This window comes from Mytilus californianus, unplaced genomic scaffold (assembly GCF_021869535.1).
Source record: "Mytilus californianus isolate M0D057914Y unplaced genomic scaffold, xbMytCali1.0.p SCAF_1, whole genome shotgun sequence".
NCBI lineage: Eukaryota > Metazoa > Mollusca > Bivalvia > Mytilida > Mytilidae > Mytilus > Mytilus californianus.
In genome coordinates this window covers 38,641,315-38,664,298 of record NW_026262581.1, presented here as the reverse complement: position 1 = coordinate 38,664,298, position 22,984 = coordinate 38,641,315, and the positions used below count along the sequence as shown (strand labels likewise).

General features: G+C 31.6%; 1 protein-coding gene across 1 annotated transcript in view; it reads right to left on the bottom strand.

Moving 5' to 3' along the window:
* LOC127703142 (meiosis expressed gene 1 protein homolog) overlaps positions 1-22,984 on the bottom strand; it is a 77,936-nt gene that overhangs the window by 4,914 nt on the left and 50,038 nt on the right. Inside the window, exon 2 of the mRNA XM_052207640.1 lies at positions 8,554-8,693. Coding sequence (XP_052063600.1) covers positions 8,554-8,685 — 132 coding nt within the window. The 5' untranslated portion in view covers positions 8,686-8,693. The remainder of the gene's footprint in view (positions 1-8,553; positions 8,694-22,984) is intronic.

Sequence of the window (22,984 nt, the reverse complement as noted above, 5' to 3'; positions counted from 1 at the left end):
ATTGAGGGCATGTATTGCCTGTTTCTCAGATATGAAGTACCTGGTTTGGTGTATACAATGTTTTGAATCTGAGCATCCTTCATTTATCATCAACATCAGTTGTTCTCCTTTAAAAGGTATTACATAACCTATGGGGGAGACCTATATAAGTTATGTTTCACATCGTTAAATGCTCTAGGTTGCACTTCTGTAAATATAAACAATGCAATTTAAGAACTCCTTTCATTCATGGCTAAAACTGTGCTACTTTTAATATGAAGTTTTATAAAAAAAAAATATATCTTAGAATGGAAAGTTCACATGCACTTCTATTTTTTGCAAAGGTCAAAAATTTATATGCCTCAAACTTCTAAGAGATTAAACTTATGCTAAAAATCTGTACTACCCCTATTTTACTTTGAGTCTTCCTTAGAATTCAATTTGACCGCTATCCAACTGTCTTTATACTGGTAAAATTCCCAAGTTGTGTCTCTTTGAGATGAAACATGGAGATCATATCTAGGAACCAGCAGGTAGACAAAACAAAATATCTATGAATATTAAGTATATCCCCAAAAGATTAATCTAAGATTTTTTCAAGTTCTTTCATATGTCGTATTATGAAAAAGAAAGGCACGTCTTTGGAAGAAAGAAATGATAATTTGGCAGTGTAATTAACGAGTAGAAATTGAATAATAAAGTCTCAAAGTAAGTTATAGTTTGTTAAAGTCACAGATATCGTATGACTCTCACGATCTTTCTTCTGCTGCCATATTATTAAGGTTGAACAAACCGCTGAGTTTATATGTATTTTCAAATGTAAAGAGAATATATTTTTATTGACCTAAATGCAAAATAAATAAACATGATTAATCTGCTTTATTATTTAAGTAATTGTTCTATTGTATTTTTATTTGACTACGGTTAACCAGATCTATTTGAATTCACCATGGTGGTCAGATTGACCATATCAGCATGCATGTTCAACCACATGAGATTTGAGCATGGTCAACCATGGCGTGATGCATGACCATGGTGTAAAGCACATCCCACCATATTTATCAATGATGAACGATCGCAACTATGGTTGCATTTTGACAGGGGCTGTCATCAAATGGCAGGGCCATAAAAAAGATATGAAACTTTTTTCAGACAAACTTTAATCTGTTTTTGATTTTTTGTTGGCTCGAATTGAAATTTTTTGGACATTTTCAAATATTTTTTTAAATGTTTGTTTGTCAAAGATGGGTTTTTGTAATACAATGTACCTATAATTCCTCCAAAATATCAAAATTCTCCTTGTTTAATTGGAGTTTCACTTTATGGGTACATTTCATTTTTATTTTTTCCAGTTTGTGTGCAGTTCCTCCTGTGTAGTATGACCACAGAGTTTTAGGAATGTTTCTTTCTCCATAAACGACTGTTCAAGAACTAATATTTGTGAATACTTTTAAGTTCATAAAAAACATCATGTTATATGATAGAAGAACAGTTCTAGAACACTTACATTTAGAACCTGAAATTCAAGAACAAATTGTGTTTTAGAACCTGAAATCAAGAATAATTGTGTTCTAGAACCTGAAATCTAAAACAAATAGTGTTCTAGAACTAATGTTCAAGAACTTTCTTAGTGATTCAAGAACAGTTCTTGATGTTCTAGAAAAGTTCCACAAAGTTCAAGAACTAAAATCATGTTCTACAACATCTTTCGCAGGGGAGGTGTGGTATGTGAATCAGCTGATACAACCTTTAGGTTTAAAATTGTATGAAAAAATGGTTGAATAAAATACAATAGATTAAATGTTATAAAAACATCAAGTAATTAGGGGTTTATCAATTTAACTTGTACTCAAAACTATATTTGTTACATGTCGTAGTGAAAATGTAAGTAAATCTATGTTTCTGATCTCTTTTGTATTAGGAATTAACATAATAAAACAATGGCAATTAAGGATTTTTGTCATTTTATTAAAGGAATTGTCATCCATTCATAAAAATGTGTACCATAGGCAGTATCATTCTCGTGAATATACATATACATTTTATGATGAAAATATTCAATGATAATGTAAATAGAATGATACATGGATGTTGTATTTTATTCACATGTCAGTATCATTTTAATATGTTTTTATAATATATTTGTGTTACTTCTTCCTACAATAGTGCTATAGTTAGTATTTCCATGTATTTCTAATATACATAAAACACATATTTTATAAATACTGACTTGTGAATTAAATACAATTTTACAATATAAAATAAGGAGCTGTGACATGATTGCCAGCAAGACATCTATTCAACAGAGTCTAATTGACGTGGATTTAAGCATTTATAGGTCAATGTACTACCGTCAACAACGAATAAACCCTGGATATATAATTTGTTATGAATATCATATATTCTGGGAAGTACATATCAGACTTTTCCAGAGTCAGAAATTATTTTTACATAATATATTCCTGTTCATACATTGTAATATGTCCTTAGCAAATTGAAATTATCTGTATATTTGACAACTGGAGCACTTCTTTTAGATGAAAAGAAGCATGTGTGTACTTTTCTTTTTAAATATTGTCAAATTCAACAGGGTATTGAATTTCTAAAACATTAACATCATAAATTAAAAATAAAACCTTCCAGCTATTTCATATTAAGAACAACAAAATTATATTAAGTATCAAGTGTACCATATTTGCCTATTTTTTTTTCTTCAAATTTCTTATTAACTACATCATAATTTTGCAAGTATTTTATCTTTGATCTAATTCTAAAGGATTCATTTTTAATGCTTAAAGATACTGACTATTCTAATATGACATTTTTCAAATGCTTTGAGTACACACCCGTGGTAAAATTCAAATATATTCATATGTCAGCTGATAGGCAACATCATGATTTGTTTGGGCTGTTCCAATCCTACTCCCACGTCGTATGCTTTTTATGAATGATTTACCTCACGTCAGATGGTGTAAATGACGTCATTGAACGATGACATAAGAATGTAAGGATTTTCATGAAAATGCACAAATGGGAAACTGAAAGTTGTCAAAACATGAAAACATAAACAAACAATGGTAAGAATTTGTATAATGTTCATATCTTCTTAAATGAAAGTAAGACAGTCAATTAAATTCATCCAAATCTCTCTCAGTATGTAATTGTACAATGTATAACGTTTAAGAATGTCACTTATTCAATTTTTCTTCGTCGTTTACGTCAATATTAATGAGGGTGCGGACAGGGGGGTACCTTTCTCCTTTCTCCCGCCCCTTTTTTCCTTTCTCCCACCCCCTTTCTCTTGTCTCCCGACCTCAAACATGAAAAACTAATGTATAGAAATCTCGTTTTAATAAAAATCGATCAAATTTGTTGCTTTTTTTATAGCTAGTCCCTGTCATGTCCTTTCACAAGATAGAAGTGTTGTTTCTTCTGCTTCAAGAACCTCAATATTATTTTCACTGACTGTTAAGCTGTCTGTTTGCATTGAATTTGCAACTGAGTTTGATGCACGCCGTTTCCTGATAATATTTTTTGTATTTTAAAGTAGAAATCTAAATGCTGCTAAATAAGAAGAAAAAAGTATCTGTTATTGGACTGTTTAGAAGAAATTCAATATGATTTCGGAAGTATACCTCATGAGGATAGGCCTACGTATACATGACCATAACCGAAACACCTCGTTTAGCATAAGAAACACAGACCAGATCTGGATTTCTATTCTAAAAATACACACACACAATAATTATACTAAAAGCATGGAAATGTGAATGTCTTAAAAAATATGAAAATAAAATCTGAAAAAAGAAATATGTATCATATGCTGAGTATACCAGCTCCAAATTACTCTAAATATATGCACATAGAAAATGGAATTAATTACGAAGAATTATAATAAGATATACTGGATTGGTCCTGGACCTGATTGATTTTAATATAGGTTCAAGTTAATTTACGCTTCGGTGTACAGGAATGGTTGTATTTTTTGTTTTTGTTTGAGCTGGACATGCTGTAAGGTACAGATGATGAAAAATGCACCATTTCATAAAACGGTGAGTCAAAACGATTCATAAAAGATTAACAAAGGTGTCTTTTTGGGGAGGGATACATTGCTGACATGACTCCATGAGCGTCGGAAAAAGTCAGAGGGTATTTACGATCTTTAAAAGAGATTTTATAACAAGTACATATACAAGTATGTATGTTAAATAAAAGTGTTGTAAATGGAGATATGGGAGATTCAATAAGACTGCAACTGGCCAATTAACGACACACAATGCAAAAACCAAAGACATCTAGATAACACAGGACAAATGCAGGATGGACGAGAATTTTTATACTGCTAATTTGTAGATTTAGAAAAGATAATTTGGTCCCTTGAATTTGAAAGTTAATAAGTATATTAACTATAGTAAGTATAAAATCTATCAAATGATAACATCACAAGTTCACAACATTAGTCATATTAATTATAATGCAAACATATGTCAATCTCATAAGGTACAAATTTTTTAGTCTTTAAACAACTCGTATTTCAGAAGAAAACTCAAACCATTATGAAATAAGAAGATGTAGTGCCTATGAGACATCTTTCTATCAAAGACAATATTATGTTTTGTCACAAAATGCCTTTTAAAATAGACCATCATCAGATACGCTTAATATATATTTGGATCCCGAATGCATACTGTTTTACCTGTGTCCGTATGACTGCCCGTCCCTGACTTGGTATATATAACTGAGGGTTTATTCAGTTTATTCCTTATTGCTAAGTTTTTAAGATTCAACTTTAAATTATGTACCAGGTGTTAGTATATATACCAAAAGTGCGCATATTGTCAGGATTTTTGTTTGTTTTTTGTTTTAAATGTCAGGTTGCTTAATTTGGCATTTTGATAATATATAAATGCACGCAGAATACATAGCCCTGCTTACTCCTTCTACGACTACATGTACAATATCAAGCTTGGACTTTTATATTGCGCCGAGTGTTTTACTTATATAGAGGGTGCATATATATTCTCAGGATTTTATATTGTATAATTTTTCACGAATGACAGAATGTTGAACTTTGTCTTTTCAAGTGAAATTTTGAATACAATTTGTAAGGTGCCTTTATATATTATCAAAATGTTAAAATGAGCAAACTCATTAAAAAAAAATCACACGTTTACACCATACAGTATACTTGATTAAGAATATGTATTTCATCAAGATATTGTTTGTATCTATCATTTTTACAACTAACAGAATGTTTAACCTTTTTTGATGGTTGCATTAAATGTGTCTTTTAAACACAACTATTTCTAATTGTATTGAATTGTCCTAAACATGCATGAAATATTTGACACACGGAAGTTGCGGTGGCATCACCCTAGTCTTATTTGGCTAGTAGGGTTAAGTTGAAGATTTGAATTTCCTTATAAGCTAATTATGCACCCGGTTAGGACGAAATGTAAGTAACTGGACAGGGGAAATGAAAACAAAATAACAAACACCATTCAGATCCCGTTACATATTTCCATACCTCTCCGTAAAAATAACGTTATTTGATGTGCAGAAGCGTGATCCCTTTTCTGTCAAATTCTTTGCATATTGGTCAACTTTGACGCAATTTATCTAAAAAACAGGGATGGTAACATGTTTGTTTCTAAAAATGCACAGATTCAGAATACAATCATTGATATTCTGTTAGTTTTTAGCCTTTCTCCGTATATAAGAGATCGTAATGATTGAAAAAGTGACGACGCTTGGCGTATTTATGAGGTTGTTTTCATTAAGCCTACTATGACATTTATTAGCACTTTCTTCAAGCTTTGTATTATCTAATTTAATAAAATAATCAATTTCCGACTCACTTTTATTATTTTTTTTTAAACATTTTTGTCTCCCTTATCTACCCCTTTTCTCCTTTCTCCCGCCCCCTCTCTCCTTTCTCCCACCCATTCTCTCCCTGTCTCCCTTTACCCTGTCCGCCCCCTCATTAATAGTGTGTTCAATTACAGGAACAACAAACATTTCCCTTCACATAGCGCTTCAATCCCAAAGAATTGCTGTCTTTGTCCTATTAGAATAGAAATAATTCATGTGGGCTTGAATTCATATTGATTTTAATAAGGGTTGGCTCTTTATGCTGATATTTTTCCCCTAGCTGTCGCTCGTGTAAAGTATTTAGCATAAAGGGCCAACCCGTGGTAAAATCACAATAAATTCAAGCCCCCCATGAATTATTTCTTAATTCTAACATGACGTTCTTCAAACGCTTTGAGTACACACCCGTGGTAAAATATGAATATATTGTTTGGGCTGTTCCGATCGTACTCCCGCGTCATATGCTTTTTTATGAATGAGCTACTCGACGTCATAGAACGATGAAGTAAGAATATAAGCATTTTACGGGAAAATACACGCTTGTGAAACCGAAAATCATCACAACAAGGAAACGTAAAAACAAACGATGCTAAAATGTGTTATATAAGCCATGTTTTGTTTCCATATAAGATATATAAATACTATTATCATTTAGATTCATTCAAACCTATCTAAATATGTCATTGTAAATAGTTTAAGCATGCCATTTATTCAGTTTGCTCCGTTCTTTTACGTCAATTTAATAATGCGTTTATTTATGGGAACGGCAAATAATGCCTTCACCTAGAGCGCTTCGATCCAAAAGAATTGCCGTATTTGTCCTATTAGAATCGAAATAATTCATGGGGGCTTGAATATATCGTGATTTTACCACGGGTTGTCCCTTTATGCCGATATTTTACCCCTCGCTATCGCTCAGGGTAAAATATTTGTCATACAGGGCCAACCCGTGGTAAAATCACGATATATTCAAGTGATTTTACCACGGGTTGTCCCTTTATGCCGATATTTTACCCCTCGCTATCGCTCAGGGTAAAATATTTGTCATAAAGGGCCAACCCGTGGTAAAATCACGATATATTCAAGCCCCCATGAATTATTTCTTAATTTTACCTGTTATTAATTGTTAATTGTTTATTCTAATATGACGTCCTATTATCGTCAACCAGTATAATCACAATATATCTACCTTTAGCGCAAACGCAGTAATACACAAAAACGGCTGTTCCGCGTTACGACCAACTTATTTATACTACCAAATATTCTCAATTTTCTACATCAAAACCCCAAGTTTACGTAGGCCAAGATTCAGATACAATATATTTATCTCTATTCTACAGTAAAATAAACAAATCAGTCCATTTCAATTTAATTTTCATGGTAAAATTTCATAAAACAAAAATTCCGCGAAATGATGTTATTGTCTTGGCATGGCAACGAAACAAGGTGATGTCACAAGTATGTTTTCGTAAACAAAAAATCAAATGTAAATACCGAGCGTTTTAAAGCTTCTTGTACGCCTCAGAACGAATAAAATTACATTGGAAGAAAATATATAAGTGAAAAATGCGATTAAAAAAAAATAATCATTGAATTATATGATATTACTAATATTATCAAAATTGGGTAAAACGGAACAGCCAAAACAATATTGTATGTATAGGGCTTTCACGGTTAACAAAATTACCGAATTTGTCCTATTAGAATCGAAATAATTGTTTTCTTTATTTGCATAGGTTGAATATATATTTTCAAATGTTTTCATTGGTTGAGGACAGACACCCTTGAGATAATTAAATTAATTAATCTTACTTTATCTTCGATAAACCAGAATTATCTCAGCTTAATTCCAGATTATCTAAGATAAACCAGGATTATCTTAGTTTAATTCAAATTGTAAGGTTAGCAAAATGAATAACTAGAGAAAATCATTGTTTATCTTAATAAATTAAGAAAACTTAGATCTATTCAACAAAATTTAAGAAAATCCTAGATTTAGTTGGGATAATCTGGAGATGATGATGGAAGTGTTTAACGACCTTGACTGGCTTTACAGCCCTCGCACGGTCGGTATCTGGAGATTAACTGATTCTGCGAGAAAATCCAGGATTATCTCAGACTCTACAAATATTGTAGCACCATTAAGAATTATGTTACAAATATTTGCATTGGACAAAAATTTGTACATTCAATTTTTAATAAATGAAAAGTCAAACAAAGAAATGTCTTTTATAATTTAACAAATCTTATGAAACCTCAGTACAAAGATGAAAGTTCTTTAAGCTAATGCCCCACATTTTTTTTATTCTCTTTCAGTATTAAAATAGTGGTGCTGAAGTGCTCATTGTCATTGTCATAACAGTGAATGTTTTATTAGTTTTTTATCAAATAATACTAGGGATGACCATCATGTCAAGTTCAACTCGGCAAAGAACTGATAATCGAGTACTCGTTGGATTTATCAAACGATACTTCCAGTACTCCCTCGGAAAAATATCTACAAAATTGGAACACAATTATACGCATTTTACGATTGTGGTAGTTGTCTAATGGGGATTATAGTCAATTTTATGTAAAGAAGAAGACAATGTCCTTACTGGAAACCTATTAGTTGAGTATCATTTTTTGTTTTCAATACTCTGTACTACCGAGCGATATTCAAGTATTTGTGTACTCGTTGACATCCCTAAATATTACACCTACATCTTTTTTCTGTATTTTCTGATATTCTATGGCATCTCTGTAACCAGCCAACTGAAATCTATATGCTTCTTCCACTTCATCTGACCACTGTTTTGCACGAGACATTGACTTTGGTTCTGCAATAGCAGCCATACCAACACCTACAAAACACCAATCTCTAGTTTAAATTTAAAATATGTATTCAAAAAATTAACACAAACTTTATGTACATGTAGCTGTAAATTTTAGTTATAAAGTAAAAACACAGACTTTACCTTATCCACTAAATTTACCTAAAAAAGTAGGTCAGTCTCAAATGGCTGGGTTACAATATTTGTGACTTAATTTTGCTGAAAAAAAAAGTTCCCAAGTCTGGAAAAATGAGAAAAAATCCTCAAACAATTCCATAATAGTAGATGCACAACTTCAACATATTTGCAGTCTTCCTGTGAAGTTTAAAGAGTATGGTTTAATAACTGTAGGAGGAGTTGATAACAAATTAGGTACCCACTTTTCCTTGATATCTGTCAGCCAATCCGCCCAACTTGGCATCACCATACAATAAGCTGGGTTTGAACTTTGTCCAACCCGGCCTAAAATGAAAGACCCTCAGTGTAAAAACTCATCAAAGATATTAGGCTTATAATTTTGTATGTAATTTCAACTGAAGTGTTGCAAAACTTTCTTTGAGTAGAATATTAAAATAAGGAGATGTGGTATGATTGCCAATGAGACAACTATCCACCAAAGTTCAAATAAAGTGGATGTAAGCAATTAGAGGCAACTATACGGCCTTCAACAATGAGAAAAACCAATACTGTATAGTTGGCTATAAAAGGCCCCGACATGAAAAATATGAAACAATTCATTCAATTAAGAAAACTAATGGCCTAATTTATAACAAAACAATTTACGAAAAACAAATATGACAGACGTGAACCAACAACGACCACTGAACTACAGGCTCCAGACTTGGGACAGGCACATAAAGAAAGTTTATATGGCCAAAATGTACATAAGAGATTATCGTTTAGCCAAAACCATCTTAGGTGAACTTTGCCTGAAGGACATGAATCTAGCAGCTTAGTTCCTTAATAATTTCTGAAGCTATCAGCAGCTTAGTTTCTTATTAATTTTTTTAATTTATCAGCAGAAAATTTATGAAATAAACATAAACATATGGAACACACAGGTGACATTGCGGGTCCGAGACTGAATTAAAGTACCTACGCGATCATGTGAAATTCTTTGATAATCTGCGGACCGTTAAATTATAGCTCTATATGGGTTGTGACCCCAACAGAAAAAGAAGGCAGAGTTTTTTTTTGAATCTGGGTCCATTTGCTAAAAATCACATTCGTTCCCTTTCCCTTTTGTACCCCACAAGTTCGCACCCTTTTTAAAGGTTTTGTGTTGAATAATTTTCTAATTGTGTTTTAGTTATTGTATTGCTATAAAATACAAATAATAAGGTTTTATTCATTGTTTTAAAATAAAGTGACATTCTAAAAACATAAACCGGTTTCCTTTTGTGTTTTGTGAATTACTAGTATTTTGATGAAATAAATAATGATATTGCCACGATGATCAAAGGCCAAGTTCACTGAATCATATAAGACTTGTTAAAGAAAGGCAGAAGATACCAAACGGCCAGTAAATTCACAATGACACTGCCATGGCAGCAAGGAATAACACAAAAACCACGCCACAAAGCACATGTTTTTTAGATGTTGTATTTCAGCTATAAATTCCTACAGAGCATTTATGTCCAAGTGTAAAGAAGCTTGAAGGTACCAACAAATATGTAATCATATGCTATTGTATTAGAGATCAAAAGGGCCAAGCTGTTAACAACAGTTATCTTTCATGTTTTTCATTAAAATCTTCATGGTCTTCAATCATACCAAGCTAACTACATGTATTTAACTTTACGCTAAAGCTAGTTTATAACACCAATAATGATTCTGAAATGCCAATTTAGCTTTGTAACTTAACAATTAACAGTTATGATAAATAATTAACAATTTATAATTAATACAGACAACTTTTTCATTACATCCCAAACCAGTTGAAGCTATCTGGAGCCCTGTTCAAATAATGACCTTTATTTTTGCAACACTTGACACAAATAGGAAGTTGTCTAAAGGACTTTTTTTTTCCAGATTAGACTTTAAAGCAATAAGGTGTATTCAACCACCTGTATTTGATAAAAATAGGGTGCGAAAGTGTTAAGGGAGGGAACGGACAAGATATAGGTTTTTAGGCAGTTAAGCTGCCTTATGCGAGCACCCTAGATTTGTGTTCTACCCAATAAATGCTGAAATTGGTGCCATTGTTATTATCTAGCTGGCTATTATGTTATTTATAACTAATTGAACACTTTTTTTATACTTTTAATTCTGGAATACAAAAAATATGACTAGAAAAACCTTAAATGATCGTCGAACCACCCAAAAGTTTTGAAGTTGCACATAGGAAGTAGTGCTCAATAGATATCCTTATGTAGTTTATTATCCCCTGTGCTTCTGGCTAAGATGTCAAAGAACAATTGTATCAATTATTTCATCGCCGAAAATCTCTAATTACAAGTCGTTTACATTTGCCAAATGGCAAAAAGCGCAGGAATATTGTATAACGGCTGTGACTAATATGACACGGAGTTGAAGTCTCAGTTGGCGGTAATTTTAACTTCATCGACAAAACGTAAATCAAGGACGTTTTAAATTTGGTGGATTCTGATAATTCAAAGGTAATTATTATTAATCATTTTATTTGTTTTGTTTGAGATGATTGTGATTATTTAAATCATCTTAATTAAATGTATGCTCATTTGTATTCTTGTTAATATTATTCCGTTCATCTCGTAACCGACCTACGATCAATTCATGCTTGTCAAATCAAGTTGTTGTTATTTATGCAAATAAAACTAGAGATCTGATTGGTCGATGTCATAGTCATTTCAAGATCGTTTCCTTTGTGTTTTTAGTTCAGGCTTTGCCTTTGGTGTTACAGACTGCTACATGTGCTTTCATTTAGCTAAAGGTGTTTCAAACAATATTTAGATTAATACTTTATCAATAATTTGCTAAAGGACGGCATTATCTAACTTCCATCGCATATTTTTGTAAAATATTAAGTACGAATTTGTGATGTGTCTCACACCGTAATTGTTTTTGATTTAAAAGGACTTTTCAATTACCGGTAATGGTGGCACGATAGTATTTCCTGGCCCATAAGGGATAATGAAAGCCTTTTTAGAATTTTCACCACTTTCTAACATTCTACATTCACAGTTAACTGAAGTACTTTCATTTTACTATTCAGAAATGAATTTGAATATGTATCATGAACGTTTACTTTTTTTACAATCTTTAAGAACCTAAGGCCACTAGTGCTTTTTGGTCTTTTATCGTGCAGTGAATACAAAATTTTAAAAAATTCTCAAAAATTCATTTTCATCTGTATGTAAAATTATTTCATATTTTTCTACACCTGATTCATCCCTCAGTTTGGGAAAGTATGTTCAGTTGATACTGTAATTTTTGTCCAATCATAATGTTCAGATACATTGACTTAAGTAGGGTACACAAAAGAGCAACCTAAATTCTGGAATGCAAATACTACCGTGCTACCTTAACCAAGACATTTCAAACTTGAAATCAGTCATGACACCTATGATGCAAAGCCTTCTTACTATGTAACATATTACAATAAAGAATACTAGTCTGCACTTATTTCTTACCCAAAAAAATGAAAGATTACACCCCTACCCCAGCTGGCAGATTTTCACTTTTTTATCATCTTACCATTTTTACTTAAGGAGTGAACAAAATCCAAATATATGATGTTTCAAATCAACACAGAAGTCAAACATGGTGATTCAGGAGAAATTATTGGATTGCCAACTCTATTTATAGTTAATCTGACTGAAAGAAACAGTTTAAGCACCAAATCATGAAAAATGATATTAAAGTCCATTCCACATTTTACAGCATGCCTTACATTACTTTAAGCATTTCCAGATTATGAAGGCAACACAACAAGATTATTTAGATGGCAGTTAACTATCATTCTAAAATCTTTTTGACAATACATGGACTAGAATATATCTCTAAGTTGACTGTTTGTCTATTTCTCATGTATGCATTAAGTTAAATTATGTCCCCTTACATAATCATTTTACCTTTATTATGCTTTTCATTGTCAGAAAATCAAAACAATTAATGACATTTGAATGGAAAATGAATTAACTATTTAATCTTGCTGATAAACAATCATAATTACATTCTTTGTCAAAAAAAATGTCTTGTCAGTGTAAAGAAACCCCTATTGCTATCTCTATTTCAGCCAAATATGAGGGCTAAATGAATAAGTAAGGACCCCTTAACCACTTGCTGGTTACAAAAAAGCTCATACTGGTGTCATGTTACCACAGAACTACAAATTAAAACTAAAGAAAACTAGTAAAGCTGTACTTGTGTGGAAAAAAATAAGAAATTATGCAATTTATTTATTTCGGTGAAAATAATAGGATGTACAGGCAAATAAAATATGTCGCATCTCAAATTCCAGTGGTTGCACAAGTGTCAGACACTGCGAGCATTTATAACTAAAAATGTATTGCAAGTTACATAAAAATAATGAAGTTCTACTTTCTAGGTAAATTTTTACTTTATTACCCACAGATCAGGCAAAATTTGCTGAATCAGCAATTTTATCTCCTAGGGGTGGAATTAAAGGGCTGTTTTTATCATAGTTGCCCTTAATCAACATTTTATTGATAAACTTACAAATTGCATAGGTAAAAAAAAATCCTTCATTGATTTAGTGTAAACATGTATATCCCCCTTAAGGTAGCACGGTAGTATTTCCTAGCCCATAAGGAATAATGATAGCCTTTTTAGAATTTTCACCACTTTCTAACACTGCCAAAAATTCTACATTCACAGTTAACTGAAGTACTTTCATTTTACTATTCAGAAATGAATTTGAATATGTATCCTGAACGTTTACTTTTTTTGCAATCTTTAAGAACCTAAGGCCACTAGTGCTTTTAGGTCTTTTATCGTGCAGTGAATACAAAATTCTCAAAAATTCATTATCATCTGTTTGTAAAATTATTTCATATTTTTCTACACCTGATTCATCCCTCAGTTTGGGAAAGTATGTTCAGTTGATACTGTATTTTTTGTCCAATCATAATGTTCAGATACATTGACTTAAGTAGGGTACACAAAAGAGCAACCTAAATTCTGGAATGCAAATACTACCGTGCTACCTTAACCAAGACATTTCAAACTTGAAATCAGTCATGACACCTATGATGCATAGCCTTCTTACTATGTAACATATTACAATAAAGAATACTAGTCTGCACTTATTTCTTACCCAAAAAAATGAAAGATTACACCCCTACCCCAGCTGGCAGATTTTCACTTTTTTATCATCTTACCATTTTTACTTAAGGAGTGAACAAAATCCAAATATATGATGTTTCAAATCAACACAGAAGTCAAACATGGTGATTCAGGAGGAATTATTGGATTGCCAACTCTATTTATAGTTAATCTGACTGAAAGAAACAGTTTAAGCACCAAATCATGAAAAATGATATTAAAGTCCATTCCACATTTTACAGCATGCCTTACGTTACTTTAAGCATTTCCAGATTATGAAGGCAACACAACAAGATTATTTAGATGGCAGTTAACTATCATTCTAAAATCTTTTTGACAATACATGTACTAGAATATATCTCTAAGTTGACTGTTTGTCTATTTCTCATGTATGCATTAAGTTAAATTATGTCCCCTTACATAATCATTTTACCTTTATTATGCTTTTCATTGTCAGAAAATCAAAACAATTAATGACATTTGAATGGAAAATGAATTAACTATTTAATCTTGCTGATAAACAATCATAATTACATTCTTTGTCAAAAAAAATGTCTTGTCAGTGTAAAGAAACCCCTATTGCTATCTCTATTTCAGCCAAATATGAGGGCTAAATGAATAAGTAAGGACCCCTTAACCACTTGCTGGTTACAAAAAAGCTCATACTGGTGTCATGTTACCACAGAACTACAAATTAAACCTAAAGAAAACTAGTAAAGCTGTACTTGTGTGGAAAAAAATAAGAAATTATGCAATTTATTTATTTCGGTGAAAATAATAGGATGTACAGGCAAATAAAATATGTCGCATCTCAAATTCCAGTGGTTGCACAAGTGTCAGACACTGCGAGCATTTATAACTAAAAATGTATTGCAAGTTACATAAAAATAATGAAGTTCTACTTTCTAGGTAAATTTTTACTTTATTACCCACAGATCAGGCAAAATTTGCTGAATCAGCAATTTTATCTCCTAGGGGTGGAATTAAAGGGCTGTTTTTATCATAGTTGCCCTTAATCAACATTTTATTGATAAACTTACAAATTGCATAGGTAAAAAAAAATCCTTCATTGATTTAGTGTAAACATGTATATCCCCCTTAAGGTAGCACGGTAGTATTTCCTAGCCCATAAGGAATAATGATAGCCTTTTTAGAATTTTCACCACTTTCTAACACTGCCAAAAATTCTACATTCACAGTTAACTGAAGTACTTTCATTTTACTATTCAGAAATGAATTTGAATATGTATCCTGAACGTTTACTTTTTTTGCAATCTTTAAGAACCTAAGGCCACTAGTGCTTTTAGGTCTTTTATCGTGCAGTGAATACAAAATTCTCAAAAATTCATTATCATCTGTTTGTAAAATTATTTCATATTTTTCTACACCTGATTCATCCCTCAGTTTGGGAAAGTATGTTCAGTTGATACTGTATTTTTTGTCCAATCATAATGTTCAGATACATTGACTTAAGTAGGGTACACAAAAGAGCAACCTAAATTCTGGAATGCAAATACTACCGTGCTACCTTAACCAAGACATTTCAAACTTGAAATCAGTCATGACACCTATGATGCATAGCCTTCTTACTATGTAACATATTACAATAAAGAATACTAGTCTGCACTTATTTCTTACCCAAAAAAATGAAAGATTACACCCCTACCCCAGCTGGCAGATTTTCACTTTTTTATCATCTTACCATTTTTACTTAAGGAGTGAACAAAATCCAAATATATGATGTTTCAAATCAACACAGAAGTCAAACATGGTGATTCAGGAGGAATTATTGGATTGCCAACTCTATTTATAGTTAATCTGACTGAAAGAAACAGTTTAAGCACCAAATCATGAAAAATGATATTAAAGTCCATTCCACATTTTACAGCATGCCTTACATTACTTTAAGCATTTCCAGATTATGAAGGCAACACAACAAGATTATTTAGATGGCAGTTAACTATCATTCTAAAATCTTTTTGACAATACATGGACTAGAATATATCTCTAAGTTGACTGTTTGTCTATTTCTCATGTATGCATTAAGTTAAATTATGTCCCCTTACATAATCATTTTACCTTTATTATGCTTTTCATTGTCAGAAAATCAAAACAATTAATGACATTTGAATGGAAAATGAATTAACTATTTAATCTTGCTGATAAACAATCATAATTACATTCTTTGTCAAAAAAAATGTCTTGTCAGTGTAAAGAAACCCCTATTGCTATCTCTATTTCAGCCAAATATGAGGGCTAAATGAATAAGTAAGGACCCCTTAACCACTTGCTGGTTACAAAAAAGCTCATACTGGTGTCATGTTACCACAGAACTACAAATTAAAACTAAAGAAAACTAGTAAAGCTGTACTTGTGTGGAAAAAAATAAGAAATTATGCAATTTATTTATTTCGGTGAAAATAATAGGATGTACAGGCAAATAAAATATGTCGCATCTCAAATTCCAGTGGTTGCACAAGTGTCAGACACTGCGAGCATTTATAACTAAAAATGTATTGCAAGTTACATAAAAATAATGAAGTTCTACTTTCTAGGTAAATTTTTACTTTATTACCCACAGATCAGGCAAAATTTGCTGAATCAGCAATTTTATCTCCTAGGGGTGGAATTAAAGGGCGGTTTTTATCATAGTTGCCCTTAATCAACATTTTATTGATAAACTTACAAATTGCATAGGTAAAAAAAAATCCTTCATTGATTTAGTGTAAACATGTATATCCCCCTTAAGGTAGCACGGTAGTATTTCCTAGCCCATAAGGAATAATGATAGCCTTTTTAGAATTTTCACCACTTTCTAACACTGCCAAAAATTCTACATTTACAGTTAACTGAAGTACTTTCATTTTACTATTCAGAAATGAATTTGAATATGTATCCTGAACGTTTACTTTTTTTGCAATCTTTAAGAACCTAAGGCCACTAGTGCTTTTAGGTCTTTTATCGTGCAGTGAATACAAAATTCTCAAAAATTCATTATCATCTGTTTGTAAAATTATTTCATATTTTTCTACACCTGATTCATCCCTCAGTTTGGGAAAGTATGTTCAGTTGATACTGTATTTTTTGTCCAATCATAATGTTCAGATACATTGACTTAAGTAGGGTACACAAAAGAGCAACCTAAATTCTGGAATGCAAATACTACCGTGCTACCTTAACCAAGACATTTCAAACTTGAAATCAGTCATGACACCTATGATGCATAGCCTTCTTACTATGTAACATATTACAATAAAGAATACTAGTCTGCACTTATTTCTTACCCAAAAAAATGAAAGATTACACCCCTACCCCAGCTGGCAGATTTTCACTTTTTTATCATCTTACCATTTTTACTTAAGGAGTGAACAAAATCCAAATATATGATGTTTCAAATCAACACAGAAGTCAAACATGGTGATTCAGGAGGAATTATTGGATTGCCAACTCTATTTATAGTTAATCTGACTGAAAGAAACAGTTTAAGCACCAAATCATGAAAAATGATATTAAAGTCCATTCCACATTTTACAGCATGCCTTACGTTACTTTAAGCATTTCCAGATTATGAAGGCAACACAACAAGATTATTTAGATGGCAGTTAACTATCATTCTAAAATCTTTTTGACAATACATGTACTAGAATATATCTCTAAGTTGACTGTTTGTCTATTTCTCATGTATGCATTAAGTTAAATTATGTCCCCTTACATAATCATTTTACCTTTATTATGCTTTTCATTGTCAGAAAATCAAAACAATTAATGACATTTGAATGGAAAATGAATTAACTATTTAATCTTGCTGATAAACAATCATAATTACATTCTTTGTCAAAAAAAATGTCTTGTCAGTGTAAAGAAACCCCTATTGCTATCTCTATTTCAGCCAAATATGAGGGCTAAATGAATAAGTAAGGACCCCTTAACCACTTGCTGGTTACAAAAAAGCTCATACTGGTGTCATGTTACCACAGAACTACAAATTAAACCTAAAGAAAACTAGTAAAGCTGTACTTGTGTGGAAAAAAATAAGAAATTATGCAATTTATTTATTTCGGTGAAAATAATAGGATGTACAGGCAAATAAAATATGTCGCATCTCAAATTCCAGTGGTTGCACAAGTGTCAGACACTGCGAGCATTTATAACTAAAAATGTATTGCAAGTTACATAAAAATAATGAAGTTCTACTTTCTAGGTAAATTTTTACTTTATTACCCACAGATCAGGCAAAATTTGCTGAATCAGCAATTTTATCTCCTAGGGGTGGAATTAAAGGGCTGTTTTTATCATAGTTGCCCTTAATCAACATTTTATTGATAAACTTACAAATTGCATAGGTAAAAAAAAATCCTTCATTGATTTAGTGTAAACATGTATATCCCCCTTTAGGTAGCACGGTAGTATTTCCTAGCCCATAAGGAATAATGATAGCCTTTTTAGAATTTTCACCACTTTCTAACACTGCCAAAAATTCTACATTCACAGTTAACTGAAGTACTTTCATTTTACTATTCAGAAATGAATTTGAATATGTATCCTGAAAGTTTACTTTTTTTGCAATCTTTAAGAACCTAAGGCCACTAGTGCTTTTAGGTCTTTTATCGTGCAGTGAATACAAAATTCTCAAAAATTCATTATCATCTGTTTGTAAAATTATTTCATATTTTTCTACACCTGATTCATCCCTCAGTTTGGGAAAGTATGTTCAGTTGATACTGTATTTTTTGTCCAATCATAATGTTCAGATACATTGACTTAAGTAGGGTACACAAAAGAGCAACCTAAATTCTGGAATGCAAATACTACCGTGCTACCTTAACCAAGACATTTCAAACTTGAAATCAGTCATGACACCTATGATGCATAGCCTTCTTACTATGTAACATATTACAATAAAGAATACTAGTCTGCACTTATTTCTTACCCAAAAAAATGAAAGATTACACCCCTACCCCAGCTGGCAGATTTTCACTTTTTTATCATCTTACCATTTTTACTTAAGGAGTGAACAAAATCCAAATATATGATGTTTCAAATCAACACAGAAGTCAAACATGGTGATTCAGGAGGAATTATTGGATTGCCAACTCTATTTATAGTTAATCTGACTGAAAGAAACAGTTTAAGCACCAAATCATGAAAAATGATATTAAAGTCCATTCCACATTTTACAGCATGCCTTACGTTACTTTAAGCATTTCCAGATTATGAAGGCAACACAACAAGATTATTTAGATGGCAGTTAACTATCATTCTAAAATCTTTTTGACAATACATGTACTAGAATATATATCTCTAAGTTGACTGTTTGTCTATTTCTCATGTATGCATTAAGTTAAATTATGTCCCCTTACATAATCATTTTACCTTTATTATGCTTTTCATTGTCAGAAAATCAAAACAATTAATGACATTTGAATGGAAAATGAATTAACTATTTAATCTTGCTGATAAACAATCATAATTACATTCTTTGTCAAAAAAAATGTCTTCTCAGTGTAAAGAAACCCCTATTGCTATCTCTATTTCAGCCAAATATGAGGGCTAAATGAATAAGTAAGGACCCCTTAACCACTTGCTGGTTACAAAAAAGCTCATACTGGTGTCATGTTACCACAGAACTACAAATTAAACCTAAAGAAAACTAGTAAAGCTGTACTTGTGTGGAAAAAAATAAGAAATTATGCAATTTATTTATTTCGGTGAAAATAATAGGATGTACAGGCAAATAAAATATGTCGCATCTCAAATTCCAGTGGTTGCACAAGTGTCAGACACTGCGAGCATTTATAACTAAAAATGTATTGCAAGTTACATAAAAATAATGAAGTTCTACTTTCTAGGTAAATTTTTACTTTATTACCCACAGATCAGGCAAAATTTGCTGAATCAGCAATTTTATCTCCTAGGGGTGGAATTAAAGGGCTGTTTTTATCATAGTTGCCCTTAATCAACATTTTATTGATAAACTTACAAATTGCATAGGTAAAAAAAAATCCTTCATTGATTTAGTGTAAACATGTATATCCCCCTTAAGGTAGCACGGTAGTATTTCCTAGCCCATAAGGAATAATGATAGCCTTTTTAGAATTTTCACCACTTTCTAACACTGCCAAAAATTCTACATTCACAGTTAACTGAAGTACTTTCATTTTACTATTCAGAAATGAATTTGAATATGTATCCTGAACGTTTACTTTTTTTGCAATCTTTAAGAACCTAAGGCCACTAGTGCTTTTAGGTCTTTTATCGTGCAGTGAATACAAAATTCTCAAAAATTCATTATCATCTGTTTGTAAAATTATTTCATATTTTTCTACACCTGATTCATCCCTCAGTTTGGGAAAGTATGTTCAGTTGATACTGTATTTTTTGTCCAATCATAATGTTCAGATACATTGACTTAAGTAGGGTACACAAAAGAGCAACCTAAATTCTGGAATGCAAATACTACCGTGCTACCTTAACCAAGACATTTCAAACTTGAAATCAGTCATGACACCTATGATGCATAGCCTTCTTACTATGTAACATATTACAATAAAGAATACTAGTCTGCACTTATTTCTTACCCAAAAAAATGAAAGATTACACCCCTACCCCAGCTGGCAGATTTTCACTTTTTTATCATCTTACCATTTTTACTTAAGGAGTGAACAAAATCCAAATATATGATGTTTCAAATCAACACAGAAGTCAAACATGGTGATTCAGGAGGAATTATTGGATTGCCAACTCTATTTATAGTTAATCTGACTGAAAGAAACAGTTTAAGCACCAAATCATGAAAAATGATATTAAAGTCCATTCCACATTTTACAGCATGCCTTACGTTACTTTAAGCATTTCCAGATTATGAAGGCAACACAACAAGATTATTTAGATGGCAGTTAACTATCATTCTAAAATCTTTTTGACAATACATGTACTAGAATATATCTCTAAGTTGACTGTTTGTCTATTTCTCATGTATGCATTAAGTTAAATTATGTCCCCTTACATAATCATTTTACCTTTATTATGCTTTTCATTGTCAGAAAATCAAAACAATTAATGACATTTGAATGGAAAATGAATTAACTATTTAATCTTGCTGATAAACAATCATAATTACATTCTTTGTCAAAAAAAATGTCTTGTCAGTGTAAAGAAACCCCTATTGCTATCTCTATTTCAGCCAAATATGAGGGCTAAATGAATAAGTAAGGACCCCTTAACCACTTGCTGGTTACAAAAAAGCTCATACTGGTGTCATGTTACCACAGAACTACAAATTAAACCTAAAGAAAACTAGTAAAGCTGTACTTGTGTGGAAAAAAAATAAGAAATTATGCAATTTATTTATTTCGGTGAAAATAATAGGATGTACAGGCAAATAAAATATGTCGCATCTCAAATTCCAGTGGTTGCACAAGTGTCAGACACTGCGAGCATTTATAACTAAAAATGTATTGCAAGTTACATAAAAATAATGAAGTTCTACTTTCTAGGTAAATTTTTACTTTATTACCCACAGATCAGGCAAAATTTGCTGAATCAGCAATTTTATCTCCTAGGGGTGGAATTAAAGGGCTGTTTTTATCATAGTTGCCCTTAATCAACATTTTATTGATAAACTTACAAATTGCATAGGTAAAAAAAAATCCTTCATTGATTTAGTGTAAACATGTATATCCCCCTTAAGGTAGCACGGTAGTATTTCCTAGCCCATAAGGAATAATGATAGCCTTTTTAGAATTTTCACCACTTTCTAACACTGCCAAAAATTCTACATTCACAGTTAACTGAAGTACTTTCATTTTACTATTCAGAAATGAATTTGAATATGTATCCTGAACGTTTACTTTTTTTGCAATCTTTAAGAACCTAAGGCCACTAGTGCTTTTAGGTCTTTTATCGTGCAGTAAATACAAAATTCTCAAAAATTCTCAAAAATTCATTATCATCTGTTTGTAAAATTATTTCATATTTTTCTACACCTGATTCATCCCTCAGTTTGGGAAAGTATGTTCAGTTGATACTGTATTTTTTGTCCATTCATAATGTTCAGATACATTGACTTAAGTAGGGTACACAAAAGAGCAACCTAAATTCTGGAATGCAAATACTACCGTGCTACCTTAACCAAGACATTTCAAACTTGAAATCAGTCATGACACCTATGATGCATAGCCTTCTTACTATGTAACATATTACAATAAAGAATACTAGTCTGCACTTATTTCTTACCCAAAAAAATGAAAGATTACACCCCTACCCCAGCTGGCAGATTTTCACTTTTTTATCATCTTACCATTTTTACTTAAGGAGTGAACAAAATCCAAATATATGATGTTTCAAATCAACACAGAAGTCAAACATGGTGATTCAGGAGGAATTATTGGATTGCCAACTCTATTTATAGTTAATCTGACTGAAAGAAACAGTTTAAGCACCAAATCATGAAAAATGATATTAAAGTCCATTCCACATTTTACAGCATGCCTTACGTTACTTTAAGCATTTCCAGATTATGAAGGCAACACAACAAGATTATTTAGATGGCAGTTAACTATCATTCTAAAATCTTTTTGACAATACATGTACTAGAATATATCTCTAAGTTGACTGTTTGTCTATTTCTCATGTATGCATTAAGTTAAATTATGTCCCCTTACATAATCATTTTACCTTTATTATGCTTTTCATTGTCAGAAAATCAAAACAATTAATGACATTTGAATGGAAAATGAATTAACTATTTAATCTTGCTGATAAACAATCATAATTACATTCTTTGTCAAAAAAAATGTCTTGTCAGTGTAAAGAAACCCCTATTGCTATCTCTATTTCAGCCAAATATGAGGGCTAAATGAATAAGTAAGGACCCCTTAACCACTTGCTGGTTACAAAAAAGCTCATACTGGTGTCATGTTACCACAGAACTACAAATTAAACCTAAAGAAAACTAGTAAAGCTGTACTTGTGTGGAAAAAAAATAAGAAATTATGCAATTTATTTATTTCGGTGAAAATAATAGGATGTACAGGCAAATAAAATATGTCGCATCT